Source organism: Schistocerca americana, chromosome 11 (assembly GCF_021461395.2).
Source record: "Schistocerca americana isolate TAMUIC-IGC-003095 chromosome 11, iqSchAmer2.1, whole genome shotgun sequence".
NCBI lineage: Eukaryota > Metazoa > Arthropoda > Insecta > Orthoptera > Acrididae > Schistocerca > Schistocerca americana.
This window is the reverse complement of record NC_060129.1, coordinates 34117078-34133036: the sequence shown is the minus strand read 5'-3', so window position 1 is coordinate 34133036 and position 15959 is coordinate 34117078. Positions and strand designations below refer to the sequence as shown.

Here is a 15959-nt window from a genome sequence, read left to right as displayed (position 1 = left end):
CTGTAACAGGGATGTACCTTCTTATCAGCTTCTCGTATTATTTTGTATTCCAGCGAGGCTTCCATAAAGACTAACAAGGTTTAGATGCGTGAAAGTCATTTTTTTGCTTCTAAGTCTCTATGACTCCGATCTAATGCTTGCCTGTATTTAGGGCCTGTTGTAGAAGGTGAAGAAGTATTTTTAACCACTTTGGAACCCTCAACATTTCCAGTTTCTCGGAACTTGATTTGACTGGCATACGTTAATTCAACAGCACCAAAATATTTTGTCAGTAGGTGTGTATTACGTCTTTTACTGCATTCCCTTAACTCTACGAACGACTTTGATGGCTACCAATTCGAATCCCAGAACACGTACTGTTATTGGTACTTTTCAGCTACTTATGGTTATTTTTTTAAGAAAGTACTCTCAGGCTGTGTCACGCAAGCCATCGTTTTTTTAAATTCTGACTTTTTATATAACACAGTTTGTGTTTCAAACCTTTCTTTCCTTCTCCAGGGAAGGTAGGACCTTATACTACATAATTTTTCATAAAGTCCAATCTTTTTACATACTCTTTATCAGAACATCTCTCTTTTCCTGTCATAATTTTGACTTCCGAAGGGCCTAGAATAAAAACCAATACGATTTAAGAACTCATTCTGGAGACGACTTTTCTGTAGGTGACTACATGTATACTCTGCAAATCACATTTTAGTGCCTGGCACTACTTTCTCCATTATTCCAGCGTCGAGCAGCGCGCGGAAAAAACGAACACCGTATGAACTCTGATTTCCTTTATTTTATAACGGTGATCATGTCTCCCTATGTCGGTCGGTGCCGACAAAATATTTTCGCATTCGGAGGACAAAGTTGGTGACTGAAATTTCGTGAGAAGATCCCGCCGTAACGAGAAGCGCCTCTGTTTTAATGATGTACACCCCAAATCCTGTATCACATCAGTGCCACTCTCTCTCCTACTTCTCGATAATACAAAACGTGCTCCCCTTCTTTGAACTTTCTCTATGTATTCCGTTAAGCCGGCCGCGGTGGTCTAGCGGTTCTAGGCGCTCAGTCCGGAACCGCGGGACTGCTACGGTCGCAGGTTCGAATCCTGCCTCGGGCATGGATATGTGTGATGTCTTTAGGTTAGTTAGCTTTAAGTAGTTCTAAGTTCTAGGGGACTGATGACCTCAGATGTTAAGTCCCATAGCGCTCAGAGCCATTTGAACCATTTTTTGTATTCCGTTAATCCTGTCTGGTAAGGATTCCACACCTCGCAGCGCTACTCCAAAAGAAAACGAACAGTCTAAGTTTACACAGTCTCTTTAGTAGATCTGTTGCATCTTCAATCGCATAAAATCAAACTGCAGTATTCAGCGGCTATTATTAAAAAAAACTTCCACCAGAGAAATGACTTTTCTATCACTCTACATTAACAAATATGCAGGAAAAAAGCTGATCTATTACAAAAAAAAAGATTACTATAAAAGTAGTAAATAGTATGAATGAAAATAATTATAAATGACAATACATATCTGGATGTTCGAAATCCATATGCTTTTCACCACATTTCAAGTAAAAATACACTTTAGCACATTCAGAAACGCAGAGTGAATTCAAGGCAGTAGAGGAGCTTCAGACGTACTGCAAGCGCGACGTAAGTACAGACTGGCTGTATCGCGTATCAGTACAGAATGAGCAAGCAACACACCGCCTCAGCAGTGCCGCTTCTATCAGACAACAGCAGGAAGCCACGCATTCTGGGAATTACTCACATTTCAAAAGCGGACTTCTGACCAGCTTTTAGGGCAAAATACCCCCTCGTGCGTCGGTGCCATACGGGACCAAGCAGTTCCGGCTTTGCCCGGCGCCGTCGTCAGCTGGTGTTCAAGTCGCCGCTAGAACCGATTACGACTAAAAGACGGATTGTTTTCCTTCGAAAAATTGCCTCTAAAATTCAGGTGCTTCTTATACTATAAATTATTCCAGCGTTTGGTTTAAAATTCCCGGCAGTCTTAAAACTAGCCATATATTCGACGCCGCGGGAAACTTATCTCTACCTTTAACACTGGGTCAACTGCCATCAGCAGTACACACCATGCGACGAACACGAGTTGCCGGGGTTCACCAGCTTGTTAACTCTGTCTGCCTCCCGCCCCGCCATCACAAACCCAGAACACACTGTCTAGCCTATGATGCATCACTGCAGGCTGCGCTGACAGTGACTTGAACTGAAAGTGATTTGTGTTCTCAGTAACAGTACAATGTTTTTATTAGTAGGTAGTTTCGCTCTTGGCAGGAAATAAACGGTATTCTTATGATGTGGGCTGTAGACTTAAAGTAACAGCGTATGCAGAAGAACATGGAAAAACAGCAGCTGAGCGGCATTTCGGCCTTCCACCATCCACCAACAGAAAAAACTATTCGCGATTGGCGGTCTAGTAAGGAAGAACAGGAAAAAAAGGAGGAAGACTAAATGTGCAAATAGAGAACTGAATGCAAAATGGCCAAAACTAGAAAAGGACGTATTGAAATCGACTCAAGGACACCGTCAAAATGGCACTGTAATTAATACGAAAATCATTCAAAGACTAGTGCTATAGTGCAACTTAACCGACTTTAAGGGCGGAGCAACACAGGTTTATGAAGCGCCATGAACTTCGCTTGCAAGCCAAAACCAAACTATCTCAAACAACGCCACAACAGTATGAAGAGAAAATATTATCTTTCCATGTCGTTTTTATTCCGTATCGAAATAAGACCCGTGTGGAACTAAGCCGAGTAGCAAATATGGGTGAAACGCCTGTGACATTTGATGTGCCGAGTAACAGAACTGTTGCCATGAAAGGAGCTAAAACTGTAACCAGAAAAACAAGTGGACATTTAAAAAATACACTGCACTGTTGGCCTTTCACGCTGTGCTGACGGTACTGAAATTAGTCCAATGATCATTTTCTAGCGCAAAAAAAGCCAAAACCTTCAGAAATTCGCCCAGGTATTGTTGCTCACGTACATGACAAGGACTGGATGGACAAGGCTGCTATGAAATAATGGATTATCGGAGTGTAGAAGAAAGGTGCTTTATTGAAGAAGAGTTCTCTTCTTGTGCTAGATCAGTTTAGTAGTCATTTGAAACAATATGTGAAAGAGAAATCGAAACAGTGAGATACAGAGCTTGCTGTTATTCCGGGAGAACTTACTTCGCAATTTCAGCCTCTTGCTGTCTCGATAAATGAACTATTTAAAGTTTACATGAGAGAGGAATGGAACAGATGGATGATGGATGAAATCCAACTGAATTCACGCCAAATGGAGCTTTAAAACGACCTACAATCAAACAAGCGCGTCAGTGGATAAAACAGTCATGGTCTAGAGCAGGGCTCTGCAAACTTTTTAGTCCGCGGGCCACATTGACTCCTCCACGAGTCCTAGTGGGATTAAAGCACCCTAGCACTCCATGATTACCGTAATGTAAGGCTAAAGGCAAGATGAAATCGCAAAAATCTAAGGTTGTGGGAATAGCTAGCACTGAAACGAACTACGATTTTTATTTAATTATATAATTTTGATTGGTGAACGTACCTGACCGAAATTCTGGCGTATTTTATTCTGGCGAACTTCACCGACAAGAAAATATGTCACTGCACATTCTTCACGAAAGCGTCCTGCAAAGTTAACGAAATCTCAAAATCATTGTTAGCAACACTATTACTGCAAGACGTAACAGAGGTAGTCAACGCATTGTTATCTCAAGCGGCGCAACAGTAAGTTTAGTTTTGTAGTCTTGTCGCGAGTAGCAGAGCCAGAGCATATATTTGATGGTTCTGTTGCGTGACTGTGTCTATGTTGCGAGTGTCTCACGAGTTTTTTAGTGCTTTATGTGCTGTACTAGTAGGTGAGACGACGAAGTGTGGGGCAATTGAAAGTTTGAAATCGAATAGACAAGGAAAATCTGAAAATCGAGATACGTATAGCACGACTTTTTTAGTGGAACTACAGTGTAATTGTGAGTATTTAATTTAGTAATTAAAGTACAATTGCATTTTGTTTAGGCAGACTACTACTTTTTCACTATCGCACGGAGAATGGTCTGTCTGTTTATTGTGGATAGCCACAAGTTTAACCATGACCTTCCGCTTTGTAAAGATAGAGCTCCGACAATGTCGCGGTGTATTGGTCGTGATAGGCCTCGAAGCTCAGTTGTTGGCAGTACAGGTACCACCTCAAATATTTGGCGGGCCGGATACCGGGGACGTCCGGCCAGCTAACGCGGGCTGGTTTGCCGGCCCTTGCGGGCCGTAGTTTGGAGACCCCTGGTCTAGAGTGCGAGAAGACATTATTGTTAAATATTTCATGAAGTGCTGCTCTCGATGGCAGTGAGGGCGCATCTTATACAGGGTGATTCAACGACGATATGCAAATATTTTAATATGTTATTCTACAAGTAAATCTAAAGAAAAAAAGTTCGTATAAACATAGGTCTGCAAATGTTTCGTTACGGAGTTACGGCTAATAAAAGATTTTGCCTGCAGTTTAGCAACTTTGCTCTTATGAAGCCATCACAAAACTTTACGAGATTAAAGCAAAGCACAATTTCCATTTATTTTGTTGTTATTGATTTGGTGAGTCTAATAAAAAGTGTCCCATACGTGTATCTGCAGTAGTTTTCCAGAACATCCAGGGATTATTTACTTTCCATTAACAATGTAGAAGCGTTTATGTCATTGATTGCGAACGCTAGTCAGTTGTTTGAGTCGTTTCCTAATCTTGAAACGAGTTAGTTTGCTGCATTGTTCAGTGAAAGAATATAATAACAACAGTGTGTTTCAGTGAAACCACGCAGTAACTGTTGTAATTTGTATATTATTTATGAAATAAGGATGGCTTTCAAATTTACGACAGAGGAATACGTCGATATGATGTATATTTATGGCAAATGCGATGGTAATGCTACGGCTGTAGTTTGAAGATTACCCAACTCGGAACATTCGGAATACACGAACCATTAGCGCGTTAGAGGAGTATTTCGAACGCGAGACAGGTGCTCTACCTAGCGTTCATAATCACAACGAGCTGTCGGTACGTGAAGACGATGATGAGGATACTGTGGATACTGTTCAGCGTAGCCCGAGTAGCAGTAGACGATGTATCAACGATTAGGCATTTCACAATATAAGGTATGGCGTACAGTGAGGTACAATAATCTGTATCCTTACCATAAACAAAAAGTGTATCATTTAATCAACACACACTTTATTGAACCATTCATTTTCCGAGGAAAGGCGAGACGTACTTACAGTTCCTTCAAGAATAAATGCCCCACTTGCTCGAAGATGTTCCACTTGCTACGCGATTGCAAATGTATTGTCAACACGACGGCGCAGCTCCACACTTCGCCGTTACTATACATTTAAATGAACATTTCCCCCAGAAATGGATTGGTCGTGGTGCTACAAGTCTATGGCCACCCAGATCGCTCGATTTTACGCCAGTGGATTTTTGTGTATGGGGATGGATGAAAGACATAGTTTATGAGGACAGAGTCAGTACGCGTGAGGCATTACTTGCTCGAATTATGAATGCAGTTGACGAAATTAAGAACAACCTCGCGAAACGGAAAAGAGGAACAAAATCTGTTCATACACGTGCAGCTAAATGCATTGAACTCGGTGGGGACATTTTTGAATATTTATTGTGAGTGTATTGTAAATTTGTATGTACACTGTACAACTTCCTTGACACTGAGCTTTGTTTTTTACGGTTTAACAGGAATTCATGTGTGCTATGGCATTAATAAAAGCAGATTATCTGACACATTCATACCGTTTCAGTTAATGTTATTTCCATTATTTTTCCAAAATTAAATTCTCTGCAACTTCCGTTGAAAAGTTTGTGCAATTGTCTGGAATTTAAAAATCGAATTGGGCTAAGTAGTTAATCAATCAAAAATTTTACGAAATTACTTCTTTGCTTCTCTGGATGTTCTGGAAAATTACTGCAGATACACGACTGGGACATGTTTTATTAGATTCATCAGATCAATAACAACAAAATAAATGGAAACCATGCTTTACTTTAACCTTGTAAAGTGTAGCGATGGCTTCATATTAGCGAAGTTGCTAAATTTCAGGCAAAATCTTTTTTGCTGTAACTCCGTTACTAAACATTTGCGGACCTATCTTTATATGAACCCTTTTCTTTAGTTTTACTTGTAGAATAACACATTAAAATATTTGCATATCTTTGTGAATCACCCAGTATATGAAGAGGCCAACGATGATGATGAAGAGGAAGAAGAAGAAGAAAGTTCAGATGACAATTTTCAAGGATCTTAAATGTGAGTTCAGCTTTATAAGAACATTTTTTAGACTGGCTTTGCAATCTAATAATAAAAATGGTTAAAAATGTTATTGAAAAAAATTGCCTAAAACTTAAGATGCGCCTTATTGACCGTAAACGCAACGGGCTTGCCTCAGTGGTAGCACCGTTTCCCGTCAGATCACCAAAGTTAAGCGCTGTCTGGCTTTTTCTAGTCTACTAGCTCACTGAGTGTCACGTACATTTCACAGTATTGTGCTGTATGCCTATATAGCCAAGGTACATTGCGCTATAGGGAAAAAATTACGGATAAAATATTGCAAATCTGTCTTAGCTGTCAAGTTACGAGTCGCACCTGTATTTTAACCCTTTCAGGTTACAATTGCGTAGATTAAATTTTAATTTCCCTTGACTTCGTCTGGAACCGCGCGACCGCTACAGTCGCAGGTTCGAATCCTGCCTCGGGCATGGATGTGTATGGTGTCCTTAGGTTAGTTAGGTTTAAGTAGTTCTAAGTTCTAGAGGACTGATGACCTCAGCTGTGAAGTCCCATAGTGCTCAGAGCCATTTGAATTTGAACCTTGACTTCAACAGAAACATTTTTCCTCAATGGAAACGTCGCGTACACATTTGCAACTGTTCAATCTTTATATCATGCACAAGTGCCGCCACTTGTCCTGTGTCGCTATAAAAGCATCAACAAGTGCATGTGCTACTGATCGTAACCGCCAGAATACACCGAAGCTGTTTCTTAATTGTATTCCACTGTGTAATTGAAGAATATAATTGTTCTTTTGCATGGGAATTATTGAATGATTAATTTATGTATTGCAACATTTATGTATTGTAAAATTAATTAATTTTGTCCACGTAATGAAGCTGGGTGTATAAAGTATATTATGATAAAGGATACATATATTTATAAACAGCTTGCTTCTATAATGATTAAAAATTATTTATGAGCATTCGAAAATAAATAAAAAATATCCTGCCTGGTGAAAAAAATTCAGGTCCGAAAGAGAGAAATAGAAACAGACACAAGTGTTTAAGGCATTATTATACGGTTGGAGGCTGTTGAATATAATGTAGGCCCAGCAGTATATAGAAACCAAATAGCGGATTCATGGCACTTATGTTGCACACTAAGAAATATGGTAAAATAACAGGTAAAAATAACAGGAAAGGAGATAAGTCACTACAAAAAAAAGAGGATACTCACTTTACAACGGTCTGCGTCGTGTTGTTGGACATTGTGGGCGGAGAAAACTAAATTAAGATCGATGCTCTACTCCGAGCTCTGGCCAGTTAATAATTTCGCAACATGTGCCACTTTCCACGTTGTCTCACAGTTTGTCGGCTTTTCGAGTCAGAAGGTCGGAGCGTCAGTTAATAGAACGCACGAAGCAACAACGAACGATTCGTACTATCGCCGTCAAAGCTCTTCAATACGTGTGTCAGAGACGTGTCTGCGCGACACGGCAGCAAAGATGATGCCAATCACTGCAGCCACCTGTTGCTTCCGACGGCGACTGCCGGGCGCAGAGATGGGAAGGCGCAGACCAGCAGTGTTCGTAACGGGAGGCGACAGACAGCCAATGGCGTTGTGCCGTGAGCGGGCCGTGAAATGGGGGAATCGACGTAGCGGCGAAGGAAGGGGCAGCGGGAGGGGAAGTGTAGCCAGTTTATCTCCTTCCCGGCTATGTCTGCGGTATTTCATTGGCGTGTTCGTAGTTAAAGATAATTAATCCATACTGGAGGGATTTCTAACTTCTTAGTTTCTCGTGGGAGGTATATCACGTTGTATGTAAAGCCCTCTAGTGGTTCAGTTCTTAAGATCGGTGCACGCCTAAATGACCGGCCGACCCAACAGAGGGCGCTGATCATTGATCTGTCCTTTTTTCAGCTGTCATATAGACATTTTATCTTTCATAGACAATTTATAGGTTGCTACAGGCAATGTAATACGCATATTAATTGTTGACTGTAAATTCACCATAAAAAGGATCGGTCTTATTCTATTCATATATTTCCTTCTAATAATTTTGTACAGGTAACTGTATTCGTCTTTTAATGCATCACAATTTAGTTTCTATGATCAGTTATCAATTTTAAAAGTCTGCTACATGTATTTTATATAATGTGTTTTTATCAGATTATGATTTTTGCATAAATGATGACTACATCTAAACCGACAGTAGGGACATCTAGGGATGATGTAGACAAACAGATTTCTGGTAGCTACTGTACTTCAGTAGCCAGTTGCAATAATGACTGTGTGGACGATGAGGCCTGTTCTACACCTTATTTTAGATCTATATGACGATGCTATGCTGATTCTGTTTATATGTTTTGACGATCCCATTATGGTCTTATCACTTTAGGACATAGTGTAGAAAGGTACGCTTTACCGTATTTTCTGTACATCTCCCTGGTTGTGTGGTAGTATATTGTGATACGTAGCTGGCTGGGGTGGCAGAGCGGTTCTAGGCGCTACAGTCTGGAACTGCGTGACCGCTACAGTCGCAGGTTCGAATCCTGCCTCGGGCATGGATGTGTGTGATGTCCTCAAGTTAGTTAGGTTTAAGTAGTTCTAGCCTCTTGAACCAACACACAAATTAACTGGTCCGTGCCCATATACATTACTTAACTGAATGTATGAAGTTTGTGAAGCAGCGGCGAAGATTGGTGGCAGGCGACATGGGGGCTAACTGTACGAACTGAACGCCTCTTGATTTACGAATGCCCTATAAAATCTCTTCTTGGCGTCGAATTTTCAACGTATTAGAGCCATTCCATTATGCCGTGAATACCAAATAATAGCCAGATCCACATCCGAGGCAAATCCCTTATAATGCAGCTTCCAACTGCCTCTCTTAGCACCGTCGAAGAGTACCGTGCTAAGGCTAGCCACGTACTGCGTGTCGTTCACACAAAGCAGCCGCCCAGTTAGACCGCCAAACCTACCTTTTACATCGCGCCATGCCTCTTTCGTTGTGGAGGGACTTCCCTACAGCGTTTACATGTTACAGATACAATTTCCTTAAGCATGAACCAGCTTTTAACAAATATTTTCTTTTCATGAACATATCCATATTATTATAATTTATCATTTCAACATATTCTTTTGCTTTTTTCATATACACATTACAAAACCCTAATTTTGTCACAATAGAGGAGGAGTTTAAACGGCACAGAATACAAATTTCATAAATTGCAAATACACCGTTACATCAAATAAATCTACTCCTAATCGATGTAAGTGTTACAGGCTGCTGTTACAGCCTGAGGCAGACAGTTGTTTACTGACTTCGTTACTACTGTTACTACTATATGTTAATTTTCACTGCTGGCAACATCATCGAACTAGCAGTTGTCGCATGCTAGCTGTACTGTACGCATGTTTTACTGCAAATGAACCATGTAAACATGAAAGCCCCTAGAATGCGATTTCACGAAATGTCGCTTTCGTGTGTCATTTCTACCATTGTACCTGATCGGTGCGCAGGGCGGAGGGTGGTAGTCCTTGAGTTTTCGATATTTAGATATTGGAGATTTTAACGCGTGACAGAGAATGTAACATCAGTGTTACAAATGCGAAAGCTTCTGCTTCCATTTTCCACTCTTAACAGCTAAAGACACAGATTATTTTTTCTTTGTGGCTTTGTGTACATCTATGGCAAAGTACCTTTCGAATTATATGAAGATCGTTGGCCTCCTTGTACAATTACTATTAAAAAGCAGTACTTCAGTTTTCGAGTTCACGTGTTAATATTATGAATTATAGAAGAGATCCTACCAGGCTTTGTCTTTTATCCTCTCTTATCCTCACTATTTCATCTTTTAAAGCTACCCATTCACGTTCTGCTGTATTCCTTTTCCCTGTTCTAGTCAATCGTTGAGTGACGCTCCCTTGAACCTCTCAACAGCCTCTGGTTCGTTTAACTTATCCAGGTCTCATCTCTTTAAATTTCTACCTTTTTCCAATTTCTTCAGTTTTAATCTATAGTTCATAACCAATCAATTGTGGTCAGAGTCCACATCTGCCCCTTGAAATGTCTTAAAATTTAAAATCTGGTTGTTAAATATCTGTCTTACCGTTATATAGTCAATCCATATCCTTCCGGTGTCTCCAGGTGTCTTCCATGTGTGCAATCGTCTTTCATGATTCTTAAACCAAGTGTTAGCTATAATTAAATTATGCTCTGTGCAAAACTCTACCAGGCGGCTTCCTTTTTAATTCCTTGCCCCCAGTCCATATTCATCTACTATTTTTCATTCTCTTCCTTTTCCCACTACGGTACCGAATTCCAGTCCGCCATCACAATTAAAATTTCGTCTCCTTTAACTATCTGAATAATTTCTTTTACCTCATCATACATTTCTTCAGTTTCATCATGTACAGAGTTAGTCTGTGATAAGCTGTGGCTCCGTACCTATATTGGCTACAATAATGCTCTCACTATGTCTTCAATAGTAGCTTACCCACATTCATATTTTCTTATTCATTATAGACCAACTCCTGCATTATCTCTATTTGAGTTTGTATTTATAATCCTGTATTCAGCTGACTAGAAGTCCTGTTTCTCACACCACTGAATTTCACGAAAGCCCACTATATCTAACTTTAAACTATCAATTTACCCCTCTAAATTTTCTAACCTACCTGCCCAATTAAGGGACTAGGATTCCACACTGTGATCCATGGAATACCACTTTTGTTTAAGTAGTCACCAAGCCAGAGATCCGAATGGAGGACTATTTTACCTTCGGAATATTTTATCCAAGAGGGCGCCATCATCATTTAACCATGCAGTAGAGCTGCATGCACTCAGGAAAAATTACGGCTATGGTTCCCCCTTGCTGCCAGCCATTCGCAAGGCGGTTGATGTTACAAGGCCACATCAGTCAATCGTCCAGACTACTGAAAAGCCCGCGCTGCCCCTCTTCAGGAACCACAAGGTGGCCTCTCAATATATACCCCTCCGTTGTGGCTGTACCTACGATAGAGCTATCTGTATCACTGAGGCACAGAATCCACATCAGCAACGGCAAGGTACATGGTTCATTAAAAACTAAAAAACAAAAACTAAATTTGTTAATTGTTACTGAACTATGTTAACAACATACTCTTTGAAGAGCTACTGATGTGTAAGTATGGTCTAGAAGCGGGAAACGCCTTTTAGCCCACTCTTAGCAAAATAAACGCACTTTCAATAATGTGTGTGACCGACTTCATGACCCCCCACAAAAAGTTTAAAAATGCAAATTTAGCTCATTGCTACTTTTTAAAGAAATGTGGATGTGTTAAAGTCATATCCCGATCGTGGAAATATTGAATACGACAGTCAGTGGGAAAAGTGACATCTCCAAAAGAGACTAAAATTTTTGGTTCAATTTTAACCAACAAATTTGAGGTATATATGGAATTTTTATAGAAGAATTCATTAAAACGGTAAATAATAATTTTACAATATAAAATATCTCACTAGACTACAATATTCTCAAGAGGTGGGTATAAAATAAGTAATATAATAATAATTTTACAAATTATAAAATATAAAATATCTGACTAGACCACAATATTCTCAAGAGGTGGGTATAAAATAAGCCCCGCACTCATCTTGTTAGGAGCAAGTGCAACGGAAATTGTATGGACACAAGTAAAGAACTGAGTGGCTGTCGAGAACGTTACTTTTAAGCACGAGGATGTATGGAAGACGGCTGAGGAAAAATTTTCCTCTGTGAGTGAGCTAAAATGGCAAGCAGTTTGAAGTCATATGGAAGATGTCGGAAAGAAAAGTAAAATGCAAATGAGTGTATGGCTTCAGTGGCCGGGAGTTCCCAGGTAGGAAGTTCAGCTGCCAAGTGCAAGTCTTACTGAGTACGACGCCACATGGGGCGACTTGCGCGTCGACAATGGGGATGAAATGATGTTGAGGGCAGCACAACACCCAGTCCCTGTGTGGAGAAAATCTCCCACCCCAGCCGGGAATCGAAGCCGCGCACCCCGTGTGTGGTATTCGAACGCGCTGACAATTCAGCCATTGGGGCGGACCGGAAAGAAAGGTACTGAGCATGAATAATTAACAGACGAAATAGAAGAAATTGTTATTGATTTTTATGCTAGCCAGTCCAGCGACACCAATGACGAGAATGGATTTCGATCCTTATTTTTTGACGGCAGCGATTCAATGAAAGCCAGTAAATAATGCTCTACATGTTTTCATGTAATCAGTGTCGCTTGTGCGAGGTTATAAACAACATTTTCTCCCTTTTTTAGTCTGATGAGAATTCCTTCTTGCCGTGTGTGCTTGGAGTGTTATTTTCCTTTTATTGATCCGTTGTTTAGCTGATGTTTTAGTTTCAGTCTCTAGTCAGACATTACAGACTTTGAAAATTTGTACACTCACGTTCAGAAAAAACGGAGCACCCTCAACGACTAGAGATAGAACACCTACACTCACGGAACATGTACATTAATATGTTCTACAGAAATGATTAGCATTTCAGTGACTTCGGTTCAGCATGTGCCCTGTATCCCATTAGGCACAAGGTCCACCATAGACTCTGATAACTTGTTCCATGTGTTATGGCATCAATGCGTGTAAGGCGCCAATGGCGTAGTGTGGTACAGCCAGCCACGCTGCATTCACCTCATCCAATAGTTCACCTGTGGTGGTCGGCACTGGCTCACAGCACTGCCCCACATCCCTCACATTTTCCGTTGGTGACAAGTCTGGTTATCTGGCGTGCCAGGGCAAAAGCCTGACATCCTGTCACACCGATAAGGCATGTGTTCATGTAGCAACATGTGGTCTTGCATTGTACTGCTGAGAAATGGCGTCCGAGGTGTTGTGCGGAAAGGGTATGGCTACAGGTCACAGGATGTCATTCACTTGGGTCACAATGGTCACAGTGCCCTGGACAGGCACCAACTGTGATCTGTGGTTGTAGCCAATGGCACCCCCAGCATAAGGTCTCAAGTTGGTGCTATACGTATTGCCCGCATCTCGTGGTCGTGCGGTAGCGTTCTCGCTTCCCACGCCCGGGTTCCCGGGTTCGATTTCCGGCGGGCTCAGGGATTTTCTCTGCCTCGTGATGGCTGGGTGTTGTGTGCTGTCCTTAGGTTAGTTAGGTTTCAGTAGTTCTAAGTCCTAGGGGACTTATGACCACAGCAGTTGAGTCCCATAGTGCTCAGAGCCATTTGAACCATTTTGCTATACGTATTGTGCAAATGCAGTCACTTTGATGCTGCTGCTACTGTCTGTGGCGACTAAAAAGTTTGTTTTCAATCTACATCAGGCGAATTTAGTCGCCAAGACATCAACATGAGTTCACTACAATGCTCCTCAAACCACTATAGCACGCTTATGGCTCTGAGACATGGACAGTTACACTGCTGAAAGATGACATCGCAGTCGGGGAAGACATTGAGCGAGAAGGGATGCAGGTGATTCGCAGCTGTCAGCGAGTCTTCGATTACTACCACTGGTCCCATGGATGCGCAGGAGAATGTCTCTCACGGTATATTGCTGCTCCCACGAGCCTGCAGGTTTCGAGGGGCCGTTCGCTTCGATGACGGCGTTTGTGTACACGACGAGCGACCTAGTGTAGCAAAAACGTGATTCGCTCACAGCAGTTTCCACTGATCGACGATCGAATCCAGATGGCCCCATGCCTACTGCGACCGTAATTGACGATGACGTTGGGTAAAAATGTGTGGTGTGCTGCAGAATTTCATGTTCGACAATGTTGGATGAACGGTGGGCTCCGAAACACTTGTCCATGCACCAGCTTCGTGCTCTATCGGTAGAGATGCCAAAGATCACCATCTGTCCTACTTCACAGAACAGAGAAGCCTCCGAACCCCACACTGTGTGAAGAGTCGTGGTCGTCCAACAATTTACCGCCTAGTGGTAGTTTCACTGTCCTTCTACCTTTCCTCACGACAATAGCATGTGAATATTCGACCAGCTTCGCCGCTTTCGAGATACTTGTTCACAATCTCTGTTAATTGTCAAAGCCGCTTATCTCAATGGATTTCTCCATTTGCAGCCCATGTCTTCGCTAGGGTGATACCCTGTCCATTTCAGCTCTGCTTACATACTCTTGTTATAGCGTAACGTGCCCGCAAGGCCACAAGGCGGCATCTAACATCACAGTGGGCAGCGGTCATAGTGTTTTGACCCATCACCATTCAGAGATATTAAGTAGAACAGTGATAGCGGTAGTGCTACGAGGGTGGCCAAAGCTAGTTTCATAGACAGTTTTAAGAAGTACAAGCAATTGAAACATTTGTGAGATGACAATTTGAACATAATATATGTAAAAGTAACTAATACACGTTTACAGATCTGTTTTTTGAAGTCAATAAAGGAAGGGAATCATTGACTGTCAACGTTACGAGGAGGTAATTGGCCCAGTGTGATTCGTGACGGAACTAGGAAAGCCATTTCGGCTCCACCCAGGTAAGCCCTACGTATCTCTGGGCGAAATAATTGGCTAGCCTACTGGTAATAAATTATATACTGAAACCCTCTTCATGAATCTGTCTATCAGAGAGAACAATATTAACATTTCTGCGGCAGTTTCTGAGATTAGTCTTGACGTACAGACAGAAAAAAAATGTGATTGTCGACTTTGAATACATAATCTGAAGCGTTAGCCTGATTTTGTACTAGATGTATTTCTGTATCTGATTTCACATAAGAACAGAGTATTCACACTATTCTATTATTCTTTTGTGCGAGAGAATTAGTCAGTTTTCAGTGTAAAACGTTATTTTTCATTATATAAAATAATGTTTTGACTGCTCAATATGGGGAATCAGGCCATCATTTTCTTGAACATAAGTTTCTGAATAATAGGTTATGCTTTCACGGTATACTGTAAGTAACTTTACTGTTACTGAACTCAGAAACTGGAACTCCTGTGTTAGCTTTATACAGGGTCTTTTGAAATTATTCATTCTAATTAATACAGGCGACAGAAAACATCAAAACAAACACAATGCCAGAAAAACTTACAACATCCAAAGATAATTAAATTAATGAAATTTCGTCTAGTTAACATATTTATGTGGATAAGATTGAAAAACCACTGCAAATGAGAAATGTTGGTACACTAATAACCTCCAGAATGCTAAATGCAACGTGCAGACGTGCTGGCATTGTCTAGTACAGGTGCCAGATGCCAATTTGCGGGAAGGAGTTCCATGCCTGTTGCACTTGGGCGGTCAACAGAGGGGCGGTCAGTGCTGTTTCTGGATGACACTGGAGCTGTCGTCCGATCATGCCCCACATGTGTTCCATTGCAGACAATCTGATGATCGAGCAGGGCCAGGGGCAAGTCGACACTCTGTGCAGCATGCTGGGCTAAAACAGCGACATGTGGACTAGCGTTATCCTGTTGGAAAACACCCCCTAAAATGGTGTCGAATCGCCACGTTAATGTACAGATTTGCTATCGGGTTGCGTGGGACAACCACGAGAGTGCTGATACGAGATAACACACCAGACCATAAATCCACGTGTAGGCCAAGTGTGTCTAGCACGTAGACAAGTTCGTTGCAGGCCCTGACCTGCTCTTCCAACTAACATGCGGCCATCACTGGTATCGAGACAGAGCCAGCTTTCATCACAGAGCACAACAGACCTCCA

General features: G+C 41.5%; 1 protein-coding gene across 1 annotated transcript in view; it reads right to left on the bottom strand.

Moving 5' to 3' along the window:
• The window catches only part of LOC124553837 (neprilysin-2-like), a 271201-nt gene extending 263301 nt beyond the window's left edge, over positions 1 to 7900 (bottom strand). Inside the window, exon 1 of the mRNA XM_047127825.1 lies at positions 7520 to 7900. Coding sequence (XP_046983781.1) covers positions 7520 to 7551 — 32 coding nt within the window. The 5' untranslated portion in view covers positions 7552 to 7900. The remainder of the gene's footprint in view (positions 1 to 7519) is intronic.
• Positions 7901 to 15959: the final 8059 nt, after the last annotated feature.